The 16,877-nt window shown below is 41.5% G+C and overlaps 1 protein-coding gene across 1 annotated transcript in view; it reads left to right on the forward strand.

Annotated features, from left to right (window-relative positions):
* Positions 1 to 12,879, forward strand: part of LOC114646698 (nucleotidyltransferase MB21D2) — a 57,959-nt gene extending 45,080 nt beyond the window's left edge. Inside the window, exon 2 of the mRNA XM_028795014.2 lies at positions 10,796 to 12,879. Within this exon, the coding sequence (XP_028650847.1) occupies positions 10,796 to 12,069 (1,274 nt within the window). The 3' untranslated portion in view covers positions 12,070 to 12,879. The remainder of the gene's footprint in view (positions 1 to 10,795) is intronic.
* Positions 12,880 to 16,877: the final 3,998 nt, after the last annotated feature.

Here is a 16,877-nt window from a genome sequence, read left to right on the forward strand (position 1 = left end):
TTATTGTGTGTTGTGCTGAGATAAATCTATTTGCAGGTTTTTAAATGTTGCTCTTTTGGAATAGCAATCAATTCAAACATTTTTACATTTTGATCAGGTGCCCTGTGGATATTGTTTGGATCGAGTATCTCCTTTGGACAGCGAAGGGCTGGGAGTAGTCTGTCTTCAGGTACAGTAGCACAGCACTGGAAGAGGTGCCAGCCCATTGCAGGGTCAGCTCACACATGCTGCCATGCTCAAATAGTGCCAGTTAAGGCAGTCTTTGGGATGCTGGTGGAAAGTTGGAGCACCTGCGAATAAACCTAAAGAGAAGAACATGCAATTGCCTTGTAGAACGTGAATGAGCAGAGACTCAAAACCTGTCTGCCTGGATTGTATGGCAGCAGCACTTGCCACTTTGCTACTGTGCTGTCCAGACTTATGATTGTATAATACATTTTACTTTAATTTACTTGACTTTAGCTTGTATTAATACTTGCCTGAAATAGGAAGAAGAAACCGGCAAAGTGAAATTATTGTAAAAATGTAAATGCTCTTAAGCAAAAGGAAAAAGGATTGCATTCTGTACTTAACACTGAGATAAAAAATTATAAAATAAATGTAGATTGTTTGCATAAACATAAAATGTAACAGTGACCATGCTTTTCAGTTAAAGTGAGGTTATGTGTTTTAATACATTGTTTATCATGATGGCACCTGAGCAAGTAAGAATTTCACTGTGCTTTGTACACGTGACAATGCTGTTTGTACTTGTGAAGGACACCATGACACCATGTAGTGTAATTAATTTTTTCATTATAGTTGTAAGTAATTAACTGGAGAAAACCTTCTAAAAGGCAATGACAGGCAAATCATATCTTATGAACTAATAGCTTTTATAATGCCAAGGGATGTCCTGGTTGGTAATCAACCAGGGTCCATTTACTTTTGGTCTCTGGATTTGAGTGGGTGTCCTTAAGGGTTTCCAGTTTCCTCCCACAGTCCAAAGACCCAGTGTTAGATTCAGGTTTCCAGCTGTATGGGCGTAGAAATATACCAGATGTTTAAAACTCCTAATACTGAACTATGAATTTAACACTATATTACAATAGGAACTTGGACTGCAAGTGCAAGTCAGATCTGACTTTTAGGTATCTTCTTAAATGACTGCTATAGACTGATTTTAAACTCTATATTTATATTGACTTGTATCTTTTACAGTGGAACCTCGGTTGTCAAACATAATGAATTCCTAAAGGCCGTTCAGAAACACATTTGTTTGAAAATCTAAACCATTTAACCATAAGAATTAATGTAAAATTGATTAATCTCTTCCTGAACCCCAGATGATTGCTTATTTAAACCTTTTATGGCAGTACTTCATGCATAAAATCAAATATAAAAACAATGAAAACATACACAATCTTACACAAAAGGAATAAATTAGGGATGCACCGATACCGAAACGGGTATCTGGTATCGGCCTCGATACCACATTTTCTAAAGTACTCGTTAAAAGTCCCCCGATACCGGGGACTGATACCACGGTCTGAGAAATGTCTATGTTTGAGCGGCGTGTAAGGGGTTAATCACAGGCGCCGAGTGCCCGCCCCCAGGCCCCGGCTGCAGCTCAGAGCGGGGAGAAGGCAAGGCGAGGCGAGACATGTCAGCCGTGTGGAACTATTTCAAAGTGAATGAAGACGACAAAACAAAGGCGGACTGCAAATTGTGCTCAGCGAAATTGTCCAGAGGAGGCTCAAAAGGTAACGCATTTAACACAAGTAATTTAATCAAGCACCTAAAATCCCAACACGACAACGAGTACAAAGAGTTTACCCACGCTTCTAAACCAACACAACCCACGCTGCAGCAAACTCTTGCAAGACGAGAGAAAATGTCCAGAGACAATCCACGTGCTGTGAAAATAACACAGGCAATTATCGAGTACATTGCATTGAGTGACCAGCCACTCTCGGAGGTAGAAAATGTGGGATTCCTGCGTCTCCTCCATGTTCTGGAGCCCAGATATGATGTCCCAAGCCGCCGCTACATGACTGACACGGAGCTGCCTAAACTACACGACTCCGTGAAAAAACATATCCACAGCCTACTGCAAGCCTCCTCTGCGTTTTAGTTTCACCACGGATATTTGGACAAGCAGTGTTAGCCCCGTGTCGCTAATTAGCCTAACCTCCCAATGGATAGACGAGAGTTTCTTGTTTTTTTTGTTAAATTATATGACTAAAGCTGTTACCTGTAAATTTAAATCATGTTTTTATTAAGTACTCGGTATCGGCGAGTACTGAAATGCAAGTACTCGTACTCATACTCGTTTTCCAAAAAAGTGGTATCGGTGCATCCCTAGAATAAATAGTCACAGTAAATAAATAAATTATAAGTAAAAAAATGTAACTTCACTTTACGGAGGAGAGTTGATGGTGCAAATGGACGGTGGTGATGAAGAGAGATGTTATTGTTTGGAATGGGAGTCCCCTTTCATAAAAATGTCAGGTAACTGTCCTTCTGTTTTGTTTTTGTTTTTTTTTTTGTTCCCCCCTCCCAAACCCCCCCCCCTTCCTCTTTTCTGCCTCTTGGCACCAGTCGACTCTACTTGAGACTCACTGGGCCTCTGTCTCACTAAAAACCTGTCCATTGAGATTTATTTTTGCCGGTGATTTAAAATGTTTCTGAAGTGGGTCAAGGCATTGTGTGTAATTATGTGATTTCTTTTTTCACCTCTATCTTAGTTCTAACAACTTTTTCCTCTTCTCTTTGCTGCTATCACTATGCTTCTTTGGCCCCATGGTGGCTTATTTAATATTTTATATAAAAAAAACAACAAAACACAAAGAAAATCAAGAAAAGGCACTGCAAATTATAGCAGGAGTCTTCAATGAACAAAGACTGCAGTATAACTGACACTCTTCCACCATACAGCTCAGCCTATAGAGCACATGACTGCTGGTTTGCTTTTTCGGGAACAGAGATTGTTTGAAAACCGGTACACTTTTGTTTGGGAAATATGTTCAGGAACAGATTTGTTTAAGATGAATCATTCGCCAAGGTTACACTGTAGATCATTCCTTTAGAATCCTAAAAAACAGACTGTTACAAATATTTCTTGTAATTTAATAGACATGGAGTAATTAGGATCAGAACGGACAATCGGCTTAGGAAAGACAAACATTTACTGATTATTCTTGTAATCACTGTTAAAGGCCTCACTTCATGTGGAATTAAGTTTTGCATGCTGTACATAGACAAGAGCAGAGAATGGAACAACAAAAGAAAAAAACTCAAGGAGAATGGCAAGAACTATGCAGACTGAAGAAAATCACAAGTTTGTTCTGCCCCTAAACCTAAAAAGACTCCTTTTCCATCACCTATATTTTCTACATAAGTATTTTTAATAACTCTTTTTCAAATACATTTCTAACTTTTGCTATCATTGGTTTTACTGTGTTTTTATTAATTTTGCATTCTAATAATATTGATTTGATACAGTTTGATTGGTTCAAGATATATTGGTAAGAGCGCATAGAGTAAGTGAATGCCACATTCCCACAGGGATTAGCAGCTGAGACGCAATGTCTTCAATAGAAAGTGGCGCACTGAGTGGGCACCTGCATTGGTGATTGGCACTGGTGTAGCTTAACCATTTGGTCTGCTTGTTCTGAGCTAGGAAGCCTCTTTGATTGCAGCAGCTGTGCATGTGCAGGTAAGGCTGTGCACATGGGGCACTATAAAGCAGATACCTAACACTCATATAAGCAATATGGTTAACAGTAACTATAGAATAGGCGAGCCAAAATAACGAACACTGGAATTTCTATAATAATACGTACATTCAAGGTATAGTGATAAGAGTACCTGGTGTGGTTGATTGCCATTTTCCCGCATGGGATAGCAGGTGAAAGGGGGGAACACCGCCAGTAAAAAGTAGCATTATGAGCAGGCAACTGCTTTGGTAGTTGACCCTAGTGGACCTTAACTGTTTAGTTTGCTCTTGCTGAGCTAGTAAGTCTCTTTACTTAAAAGCAGCTGTCCATCTGCAGTAAGACTGTACACGTGGGGCGCTATAAAGCAGCTATTTTAATGTACATTTCTACAGCAATACACCAGTCAATCAGAGTGATAATTCATTTATGTTGTACAGTACAGTATAGTGGCATCCTTCCTAGTGGTGGCTCCTGCTTTGTACCAGTGGGTTTTCCGTCCATTCGTGATCCCTCTTCTCTGTTGAATAAAGTAGTTTAAGAAACATGTATAAATAGAACAGCAAGTCAGTTTTATTTGAATGAGAATGTGCAAGTATGAAGCTTGTTCCATTCTTCCTTTTAAGTGCACACTTCCTGAAGTATTTACTTAAATTGGTGTGAGGCTTAATGGTAAATGGCCTTGAATCTTGTAAACCACCTCATTTTTCTTCAGCCTTTTTCACTTAGCTCCTGTCCCACATGTGGCCCCCGTTTCTCTAGTGTAGCTGATCTTTAGCTTTTTATGTGACTGTAAGCTAAATCTAATTCTTTGTTCCTTTTTCCAATCAATGAAGAGGAAAACAAAAAACGCATTTTTTTTGCTCAAAATCCGATGGGGGATTTGTGCTTCTTTTATTGTCATGGAGCTTTCTGTGCCTTATTGTGGTCAATGCACATTAAAAGCATGTCCTTTTGTTTTAAAGCCCTGAAAGGGTTGCTTTTACGAAAATTCGACCGACACGCCTGCTGCCGGCGTCTGGCTCTGGGAACGGAGTGAGCAGGAGCAAGAGAGAGTGGGAAATTTCCCATGATCGGAGTGACATGCAGTAACTGGGGTCACTGGCTATGAAGTGGAGTTGTCTGGGGAACGTGGCATTGACTTGGATGCTGCCATCATCATGATTGGCTGGTGCTGCTTAATATATGCAAATGAAATGCGTTTGTACATTCTGGATGCCGTCATGTCTCTTGAGGTATGTGAAGCACATTCTCTGAATGCCAGAAGTGTTTTCATTTGTTTGCCAGGGAGAGGGGAAGAGAATTGGAAAGAGTAAGGCTGACATTGGTTATCTGGACTACTGGGCTGACCTGTTGCTTCTGTATGATATAGCATGTTTATGATAGAGGACTAGAGACAAAACTCAAGGAACAGCCGTTTTTTGGTGTCTTTACTTTGATGCTGAAAGAAGATACTAAAAATTGCCCAAAATCTATCCCTGCATCCATTTTCTAACTCACTAATCCAGAGCAAAGGTGCTCAAGATCTGAAACTATTGCATCAAGCCTTGGGCAGAAGTCAGTTACAATCCTCGGACAGGGTGCCAACCCATCACAGGATGAACACATGCACACCCTCACACATCAACTTTGCACCACTAGCCCATCACACCTGCATGTCTTTGGTCTGTGGTAAGTAACCAGAGCATCCAGAGGAAACCAACGCAGACATGTAAACTTCACGCAGGGAGCCCTCTGAAAATGAACACTGGTCTCTCTATTGTAAGGCAGCAGTACCACGGTCTTATGCCAAGTGCAGTACTTCCACTATTCATGTGACTATTATATCACACTGCAAATAAACTCGGACATTTATCTTTCCAAGTTCAGGCAATAAAGGTCAGCTTCTCTGACATCGGCTCATTTTCGTGTGGGATGGCACCATTGCAAGTCTTCATAGGTGGGTGATTGAGAAAGAATAAAGTCATTTTACTTGTAAATTGAATCCGTGTTCCATAGGAACAAACATTTGACATATCTTATGCTAAGATTTATGGTTTTGTAGTTAATATTCTCATTTAAGCCTTTATCCTGTACCTCACCCCCTTAATTGGGGGGCTCAAAAAGCTGCTCTGGGCACTGACTGAGGGGAGTTTGCTTCTTATTCCCCCCGTTTCAGCTTCCCCTCATCTCAAACACATGTGCTTTGGGTGACTCTAATTTGACACTCCTGATGTAAATATGGGTGGTGTGAGTGTGCCCTGTGAATAACTGGTGCCCTGTCTTGCCTTCCACCCGGTGCTGTCAGGAAATAGGCTCTAGGCCCCTGCCATTCTGATTTGGATAAGTGTACAGGGAGAATGAACAGATAAAAAATAAATAGTGTTGTGCCAGGTCTCCAAAAGAGTGCTAGAAATAAAATACCAGTGACAATTCAACATTTTTAAGAAATAATTTTTTTTTATTAGCTAAGAACACTGGAAGGGGTGGAAAAAATAAACTCAAATATCAAATAAACCAAAACCCAGTAAAGCCTTATTGTTCACTGAAGTCATTATCTTAACTTCACTCTGAAGGCTGATGTAAATAATGTACCTGATGTGTAAGAGTTTTATTCATATTGTCTGATGTGGTGTTTAATTTATGATGCTACTAGATATTCACTGCCTGTGTTTATTACTGGTATTGTACTATGGTCACTAGTCTGTTAGAGACATGCAAGGATGTCACTGTGCTATGTCTCCCTCTTAATGTTTTTGCTTTCTTTTTCTATAAAAAGTTGCATGAACACTTGGAATTCTCTTGAATTTTCTGTATAAATTGTGTGATCTGGAGACTGTTCCACAAAGGAAGATTTGTGTGAAATCAGGACTTACGGAAATTGGGTCAAATTTCCTTCTAGAAAACCTAGATTTAGCCAGACCAGTGATTATTGTTAGGTTTGGTTTCTGGGGCTTTAGCCCCGATCCTTGTAGGCATCCTCCATCCCTCCAGTGGATGTAGGCTGCAAGCCCATGATGTTCTAGAGGTCAGTCCTCCTGTTGTACGTTCTGACATGCATGGAGGACTGTGCAAAAACTCCCCATTTTCTTGTTTCCATCTAACATATATGTTGAAATAACTATATTGTTGAGGGTTGGGTATGGGCTAAAACCCTAATAAGTGCTGAAGCTACTGATGCCCCTGAGCCAAACCTGTGTTTCTGGGAGAGGTAAGCCAGAATTACTTGATTCATGTGAATGTGGAGAACTTGCTAATTCTGCTTTCTGGAACAGCTCAAGATATTTCATTTCCAGAAAGGAAGATTTGACGAAGTCCATCCCAGTTAACTGGTACAGCCAATACCCTGAAACTAACCCACATCAGTAGGTTTAACATGAAGGATTAATGCTTTGCAACCTCTTTAATTTAAGAGCAGAGAATCCAGTGATACGATCAAAGGTTGAAAATGTCCATTAATCTAGCTGTACTTTTTATGAAGCAGAAAAAGCTGTTGAAATGTTGAAAAGGCCACGCCCCTTCCTGACAGAACAATCGACAGAAGACATTCTAGGTTGCCCAGAGAAGTGTATTGTGACAGTTTGAGGCCCTTGTCGTCCTCTTGAACCCTCTGACTCGACTCCAGACACCAGGTAAAAGTCCAAATATTACTTTTATTTGAACAGATACGTGCACAAAGCACCTTCCACTCCACAATACTCATGAATCAATAAACACACTAAGCAATAATATAATCAATCCTCCACACTCCCAGACACTTCGCCACCCTTCCTCCCAGCTCAGCTCAGCTCAGCTCAGTGTACTGGTTTCCCAGAGTCCTTTATATAGTCCATGACCCGGAAGTGTTTCTCCCTTCTGTCCATGTGATCATGAACACTTCCGGGTCGGATAAAAAGCTCCTTTCTTTAACCCGGAAGCACGTTGTTTCCTCTTGTCATGTGATCATGACGCACCTCCGGGTTATAGGGCAAGTAAGAGTCCGGCAGCCTCCCCACAGCGACTCCTGGTGGTCCCCATGGTATCCAGCAGGGCTGTGCATATAAACTACAAAGTCCATGAGGCCCTGCTGGAATTCGGGGAACGTCCACTTTGAGAGCATATAATAATATACGTTCAGTTATGGGATGCACTCTGGGCCCACTGGAGGTTGTAGCCGAGGTGAGAATGAAAACAAAACTGAGTATCATTATGAACAATGCTGCACATCCCCTCTCTGGCACACTAATGCTGAAAATGTTCAGTCAACAAATTATTCAGCAGGAGTGTGTCAGGAGACACTGCTGGGACTCCTTTATACTAACAGTAATATGTCTGCGTAATGCTACAATGTGATTAGAACTGTCAAGTGTTTTAAATTTTCTTTTTCTTCCTTTTTAGTCATTCTGGTTTGCATTCAAGCTATAGTGTGTGTGTTTTATCCAGTTCTCTGTCTGTTTAAAGAGCTTCTGTAAAAAGTCAAATTCTCCCCCGGGCACAAAAAGATCTGCCTATCTATTTCAAAACATCGATTTATGTCAGTTTTGAATTTATCTCGGTGTGCACGGATTTCTGGCATTTTACTGATTTATTATTTTTGATCAGGCTATTGTTATCCTCTGTGCCAGAGCATTTCACTTGTTAACTGTGTGGTTATCAGTCGATCCCAGCAGAAGACACACAACTGTCCACAGCATAGCAACACGTGTGCAGTATCTGTGTTTGTGAATATCTGGAGTAAATTAGTAGTCTAAAGTTCGAGTGATGAAAGACAAAGTTTGTGGCAAGTAGCAGAAACACAGAAGAGCAATATCTTGGAGAGGCTATTTGCAACTAAACACGGGGATTCCTGTAGCTGGCTTGAAGCTGTCCCTTCATTTATGCTCTGATTTTTTTCTTTTCTCCCCCTATTGTGTTACTGCTGCAGTTTCTCTCATTTTAAGTCTTGTCTTGTACTTCAACATGTGTGGTGCAGCATTTTAAAGGCATCAGCAGGTAGTTCAGTTCAGTGTGTTCAGACTTGTATGGTACTTTTTGGAGTGTGCCTGTGCTACTTTCTCATTACGGCATACCACTGCACTGGGAGTTCAAAAGGATAAATGGCGAGGGTGAGTTTGTGTCATCATTTATGAACATAGAAGACTTCCTTTTATAACTTTTTAGTTCATTTTAGTATTTGTAGTCTCCCTTTCTCTCTCTGATTTGTTTTTCATGTAATTTTGTTGGACTATCAGGAGACAAGGGGAGTTGAGTCTTCTGAGTTTCAATGGTTCTGTGCACCTTTCCCTTAATCTCCCTGCAGTCCGGTCTCCACTCTAAACTAGACTGCTGTAATTCCATATGATTATCCTTTCGGTACAGTGCACTATTCTCTGCTTCACTTCTCTCTCCATATTATTGAGTTGGCTCATCACTGCCGCCCGATGCTGAGATCGTGCCTTGGTCCACTTCAGAAAGCTCTTAAGCCATACTATGTATTCATGTTTTAATAAACAAGGTCACATGAAGATCGCGCAGTTGTAGTACCCAGTGAAAAGCCTCAGGGGCACGTTGCCTTATTGTGGTGTGCCATTTGAGGCACTCACCTGGTGGCTCCATACCTCTAATTGGTCCCCTTGAAACTTGCTGCCATTCCTCCAATCTTGACTGCTTCCCTGTTATTTTTGTGTGGCCAGGGCCAGGCCCTGTCGCTTCTGGCATGCTGGAGGGCCTTGGAGACTCCAGATCAAAGCTGATAAGCAGTGGTGAGTAGATGTGGACTTGTGAGAGTCCATCCCTCTCTTTCTGAATGCTGTGGGTTACCTTTCTTGCCTGGATGTCTTACACATACCCTCCCAGACCCCCCCATGCCAAAAACAGTCCATTAGTAACACACATTCAGGTAACTTACATTTTTAGTGCATTGCATGCATTAGTGGACTAATGGCATAGCTGCCTGTCAATGTGGCATAGTGCCAGTCCTGCTGATGTCTCTTACGGAAAAAGGAACAGAGCAGCTCCCTTTCTCTGCACAATAAAGGCAACCCTACAGTGACTAGTCAGATTATTTGTCATTTAGAGGGCTTAGTAGCTTTTAATGCGACTCAAATGCTAAATGAGACTCACAGGCTTTCATTCTGGAGCTGCTGCGATGACAGCATATCATCTAGGCTGCCTTTTATTGTCTTGTCTTTCTTTCTTCTCTTGTGCTGTCTGTCTCTTTTTGGCAACAGTGGTCATAACATTGCACACCCTCCCCACGTCTTTCCCGGCCCTTTGGAAATACTACTAATACTACTTTCGTAGTGAGACTTTTAAAAGCCTTCACAATGCCCTGTGGTAACAGAGGGCTGACTGTTGGTACAAGCTGCAGTCTTCACTGCTCCAATTTCTTTTTCCTGAAAAGCTGTTCTGTCTACTCCATCTTGTGGCAAAAGACAGTACTGCTAGAGAAGAACCCTGCTATGTAAATCCCTTGCAACCAAATTGATTGCTTGAAGTTGTCTCTCCAACTGCATTCTCCATTCTTCCCCCAAATTGTATTACTGTTGCGGCTCCTCTTAATTTGACTCTGTTTTAGACCTTGACCTGTGTGGTGCATTGTGTCAAAAGCTGTTGGTGATGCAGTCTTAGCTTGAAAGGTTGAATAATAGTAGCACAAGTGTATAAAGGCACCTGACTAAGTAACCAGCAGTGTGAGGTGGGTTGGCCTCTAGTTAAATGGCCACTTAGATGCGATGTAATGGCCAGGGTGGTGCAGTTGCTGAGTAGTCAGAAAAGGATAATAGAAAGTCTACTTATTTAAATCGCGTGGAGCTTTGCAGTATCTCCTGCAAAACCTCTTAGAAAAATGTCTGAGCCTCATGTCAGCTGTATCCTGGAATTGTAGCTGCTGCCTTTGGAAATCTGCAGAGTAGTCATTTTAAAAGAGAATGTATATATTGAGATTTCATGTGCCGCAGAGATCAGATTTCGCCGGAGACCTGCACTCAGTTTTCACACCAAGGGACGCCCTGCTGCAAGGTGACATCATAATTCCTGCACAGCTCACTGTAATGACAGCTGCTTGACCTCTGCTTGCATTAACTTCTCAAGTGAACTCTGCTTACAGGAAAAGGCTGAGATATACCCACATTAATTCTTTTTATTCATTTTTTTTCTTTCAGGTATGGTTCAAAAACTGGACCAGAAGCTACCAGTTGCTAATGAGTACCTGTTGCTCTCGGGAGGGGTCCGAGAGGGTGTGGTGGACATGGACTTGGATGACCTCAACATCTATGCTAGGGGCACTGATTATGACATGGACTTCACTCTATTGGTCCCTGCACTGAAGCTTCATGACCGCAACCAGCCAGTGACACTGGACATGCGCCATTCTGCACTTTGCCACTCTTGGCTAAGCCTCCGTCTTTTTGATGAGGGAACCATAAACAAATGGAAGGACTGCTGCTCCGTAGTAGATCATATCAATGGAGCTACGAATTACTTCTTTTCACCCACCAAAGTCGCTGACTGGTTTCATGACTCAATCAGCATGGTGTTGGTGGAAATTCAGAAGAAGCCTCAGCGGGGAATGCCCAAGGTGGAGAAGGTAGAGAAAAATGGGACAATAATCTCAGTTATCTTGGGTGTGGGTAGCAGTCGCATGCTCTACGATATTGTCCCTGTTGTGTCCTTTAAAGGTTGGCCAGCAGTGGCTCAAAGCTGGCTGATGGAAAACCATTTTTGGGATGGCAAGATAACTGAGGAGGAGGTCATTAGTGGCTTCTACCTTGTGCCTGCTTGCTCATTCAAAGGGAAGAAAGAAAATGAGTGGCGACTGTCCTTTGCCCGGAGTGAAGTGCAGCTCAAAAAATGCATCTCAGGCAGCCTCATGCAAGCCTATCAGGCTTGTAAAGCTATCATTATCAAGCTGCTATCAAGACCAAAAGCCATTAGTCCCTATCACCTGCGTAGCATGATGCTGTGGGCTTGCGACAGACTCCCTGCCAGTTACCTTTGCCAAGAGGACTATGCTGCCCACTTCCTGCTTGGCCTGATCGATGACCTTCAGCACTGCTTAGTCAATAAGATGTGCCCCAACTACTTCATCCCTCAGTGCAACATGCTGGAACACCTGTCCGAAGAGACTGTGATGCTTCATGCTCGTAAGCTGTCATCAGTGCGGTCCGACCCCTTGGAACATCTGCGTACGGCCATTGAGCACGTCAAAGCCGCCAACCGCCTGACTTTGGATCTTCAGCGGAGAGGCAGCACCTCAAGCATTCCTTCACCACAGTCAGATGGCAGCGGCAGCACTGGAGACCACCAACCTGATGACCGCCTTGCAAAGAAGTTACAGCAGCTGGTGACAGAGAATCCTGGAAAGTCCATTTCTGTGTTCATAAACCCTGATGACGTCACAAGGCCACATTTTCGCATTGATGACAAATTCTTTTGAGACTATGTAGCTTGCCACATTTGCTGGAATTCTGTGTCTTTCACTGTCTTACTTTGTCTGCTGTGTATGTGTACATGTTTTTTGTTTTTAATTATTTTTTTTCTTCCTTTTTTATGTGTCTAGTTCAATTTCCAGCTGCACTGTCTATGTGCTTGGGATGATAAAGTGTTGGTGAGGGGTGGCCTGTTAGCTTTGAAAGGAGAACTTGGATGGACCTGAAAGATGGATGCATATTTATGGAGGTGGTACCATGTTTCTCCAAATTACTTGGTACTGTGCTTTGAAGGAGCATCACTCCCCCTTTGCCTCTAGGGCAGCTAGTGCACCTTGTTTTTGGCACTGCACGGTTTAAATATAAAACTTAGTAGCTAATGACTTATGATATTTTTTAACAGAAAAGTCCTCATCAAGTGCAATCGGAATACCCATGAAAGGGTCAGTACTGCCTCCTTTTTTCATGACTCTTCACAATCCTGAATTACATGCATAACTTAGCAAATGGACGGACGCTTTTTTTAATAATTTGTTGGTGCTTACGGATTTAAATCTAGCCAGTGACATGAAGGCCTGTCTGAACAATCGAAAGTAAGGTCTGTCAAAATGGGGGCAGCAAAGTTCTCCTTTGCAAAGCAGCATCCTTGTGTTATTTTATCAAATGGGGAGAAAAGTGTTAATGCAGGGTGAGTGGTACTTACAACAGAAACAGAGATGTACATTTGATTTTTTTTATTTATTTGCAGAAGCTAAGAATAAAGATGTGCTTTTTTTATTATGCAAGTTAAGTTAATAAAGTCCACTGCTCTCATAAAATATTTGTATGTATATATGCTATATCAAAAACCATGTCTCAGAATCAGTGTATATCTGCCATCATTTCTTCTGCCAGGGTGGACTGCTGAAGGTGTCTCACTCCAGCATCAGTAGGGAAAGAATGCTTTTTATATCTGTTTAAAATAATAAATGGACTTCATAACAGTGGACCCTCTGGAAATTTCATGATGACCTCTCCTTACATAAGTGTGGCATCTGGATAATAAATACACAAGTAAATATCCCCTTTGCTCTGTTTCAGCACTCCCACCTATATTTAACCTTTGCTGTAGGTTATTAAGATCTGTAGTGGGACTGTAACCTCCTGCAGAGGTTGAGCTGACTTTATTAAAGTGGAAGCTGTTAGCTGCTCTACTGTCCACAGAATGACTGCATCACAGTGGCTCACTGTTAAGGAAGCATGAGGGGTTGTGTTTCTGCTCCATCCCACTCCCAATTCTCGTAGTGTTGGGCTTTATTACTTGCCTGGCCATGCATTTGTTATACCTGGTAAATATCTGAGCTTTTTTATTTTTCTTCTTCTTCTTCTTACAGCTTTTATTTTCTGGTTCTGTTTGTGAAATCCTTCTTTTGTAATGCTACACATTTCTAGAGGACTGAGTGAGGGCCAATGGCCGACAACTATTGCCTTTAAAGAGTTTGTAGTACATCTCGGTAGGCTTCCAAAGACATTATGGGCTATGTAGGGTGCCTATAAGGAGTATTCACCTCCTTGGACAGTTTCACATTTTTGTTGTTGTATAACATTGAAATCGAGTGGATTTATTGTGCTTTTTGTCACTAATCAACAAAAAGGACTAATGTAAAAGTGAAAATGGATCTCTGCTAAGTGGTCTTAATTTCAAATATAAAGCACAAAATAATTGCTCACATAAGTTTTCACCCCCTTCAAGATTTGTATTTCTTAGATGCAACTTTGGGAACAATGACAACTTAGAGTCTATGTGCGCACAAGCTTTGCACATCTGGAATTTGCAGTTTTTTTCCTGTTCTTCTTTGCAAAACTGCTCAAGCTCTGCCAGGTTCCGTGGGGATTGTGAGTGTACGGTATTTTTTAAGTATAGCCACAAATTCTCAACTGGATTGACAATTGAGGCACTACATAAAACATAACATTTTTTTTCCAACATAAAAAGCCACTTTACAGCATTGTGCAGTTCTCCTAATGTAATCGGAGCAATTGTCTTCACTCATATTGCAATAATAATAATCCATTACATTTTTGTAGTGCTTTTCTCACTACCGAAAGCTCTACCTCACATGGAGGGCCCAGGATGCAAACCCGTGATAAGGACACCTAGCTAAAAAGACGCTGCTTTTGTTAACCGTAACCAGTCATATTCCATTAATGCACTAGTCATCTGTGATGCAAAGGTGAGACTGACAAATGTTGTTGCAAGTCAGCCCATAATTCAATTAGTTTGAGGCAAAGTAACATTGAAAGATTTCTTATGCCTTTCCCTCACGCTCAGAACACAGAAGAGAGGTACTATAATGTCATGCTTGCTCAGTCGTGGAGTGCACCATAGGATTCTTCAAATGCAGGTGGCAGTGTCTTAATGCATCAGGTGAAGGCTACTCTACCAGCCAATGACAGTCTGCAGCATTGTGATTACATATGTATGAGGTTGATTAGCAAAGTCCATATATGGTTGTTTCAGGGTAGCAGCTGGGGTGGGGTTCGAGGCGGGATAATGTACACACATTTACTAGATGATTGTGATTCATAAAGAATACATTACTTAGAAATATGCAATCACCTGGGGCCTCATGCATAACGCCGTGCGTAGAATTCGCACTATAACATGACGTAAGCACAAAAGCCGAAATGTGCTTATGCACAGAAAAATCCAGATGCTGGAATCTGTGCGTTCGCCAACTTCCGCGTTCTTCCACTACATAAATCCCACTCAGTGTGGAAATAAACACATGTGCACGCGCTTGCTGTCCCGCCCCAACTCCTCCCAGAATTACGCCTCTTTGAATATGCAAATCAATATAAATAGCCCTTAAGCCCAGCGTTCTGTGAAAAGGCAATGGCAAAAGTATGAGGAAAAATAGAAGAAATTCAGCGAATACCAAATGGAGGCAAAGAAAAACGTACTATTTGTTGGTTTAAACAGTTATATAAGCAACAAAAGGAAGTTGATCGAGTGACATAGCGTGTCGGAGAAACTCGAAAGCTCAAGTTCACAAAGTCGCAGTGCCTGAAGTAAAAAAAAAAGTTGTCAGATATCAAAGTCGGCGTGAAAAGGCGACTCGTAGACCACCCTCTGAGTGTCATATGAAAGCTTATTAGGGTACAGTGGAAAAAAAAAGGCACACAATGTGAAAAAAGCACGAAATGTCAACTTTCATCTCGAAATTTCCACTTTAATCACGTAGTTTATTTTGTCATTAAAATAGAACATCATAAACTTCATCTTAAAATCGTTTAATTTACTAGTTTCTCAAGTCCCATCGTAACTAAAGTAGCACGTTAAATGCTTTGCTGTGTACTCTATTTGATCTTATATGTGCTCTATGTGCCTGAATCACTACGTGCTCTTCCTACGACAGGACACAGAATCCATTACGTTCGTAATATTACAGCTGTCTGAGTAATTCAAATACTGAGAAGTATACGTGATATCATTTTCATGATGATATGCGTTAAAGCATGTTATTAAACATGGGAACACGGTGGCGCAGTGATTGTTCATGTCTTACAGAAACAAGATGCTTGCTGCGCCATGCGCAACCTTCAATGAAATGCTTTATTACATAAGTACTATCTTTTTCAAACGTACTAACCCCCAATTCCTGTCCTTGCTTTTCTTTCTCCAAATACCCAATCGCCACACAATCAGCTCTGTAATAGACGTTAAGCCATCTGTAAGCTTAGAACGCCGATTTTTCAAAACTTTTAAGGAACATCGAAATATCTTCGTAATGTTTAATTATTGTATCCATCTATCCTTCCAGTGTCGCACCAGCCACAGCATGAAAACAGCGTGAGGCAGGAACAAACCGTGAACGGAGAGCCAGCTCCTTGCAAGCACTGCAGCACCATGTAGTTAAAGTTTTATCTGTATAATATAATCAACATATTTTGCTGCATTTCATCTTAAAAATTATATCGTCGTCATATGTAAATACTGTACGCGCTTTATAAAGTGGCTCAGGTTGTGCAATATTAAAACTGTATCCTAAGTACAATTAGCTCACAGTAACTTGCAGGTCCAAACAGTTCTACAAGGAGCACTTGATGGACTGATTGAGTGTGTTTATAGTTCTTGGGATGAAACGGTTTGTGAACCGCGAGTTCCAAACAGGAAAGGCTGTGAAGCGTTGGTCAGATGAGAGCAGTTCAAATAGCGAATGGCTGAGACAGAGAGTGCTTAATGCTGTATACCGATAATTCTCTTTCCAATCGCTGTAGATCTGTGATTCACACTCAGATACAGTGATATAAATACTCTGAGTGGTGCAGTGAGAGTAATATGGATAAAGGTGATCTGCTGTGGCAACCCTTAACGGGAGCAGCTGACAGAAGAAGAAGAAGGTGAAGTGAGAGTAACAACGCTAAAGCAGTTATGGTATTTGGAATAGTTTGACCATTCTGTGGACCATTATATTGTTACAGGTTAATTACAATCAGATGCATTAAATTTATGAACAATATGCGGTTAATTTCAGTGTATTTGATAAAGCCGCCGTCGTGGATGTGGATCTAAGAAAGGGTAACCACACAGGAACAGTAGCACTGCTTTGACGCTGGGTGCTGCCAGTCTGCAAAACCGAGCGGAGAAATTGCGTACGCCAGGGTATGAGGTACCGTGAAAAAGTGCGTGGCTTTACGCCAAGTGTAGGTTTTATACATCGCGATTTGAATGTGGAAACATTCTTACGCAACATTTCTGTGCGTACACATCGTTTATACATAAGGCCCCAGTTTTTATAAATCTGACTTATTTTGGGCATACACATTTTCTTAT

Source organism: Erpetoichthys calabaricus, chromosome 2 (assembly GCF_900747795.2).
Source record: "Erpetoichthys calabaricus chromosome 2, fErpCal1.3, whole genome shotgun sequence".
In the NCBI taxonomy this organism is placed as follows: Eukaryota; Metazoa; Chordata; class Cladistia; order Polypteriformes; family Polypteridae; genus Erpetoichthys; species Erpetoichthys calabaricus.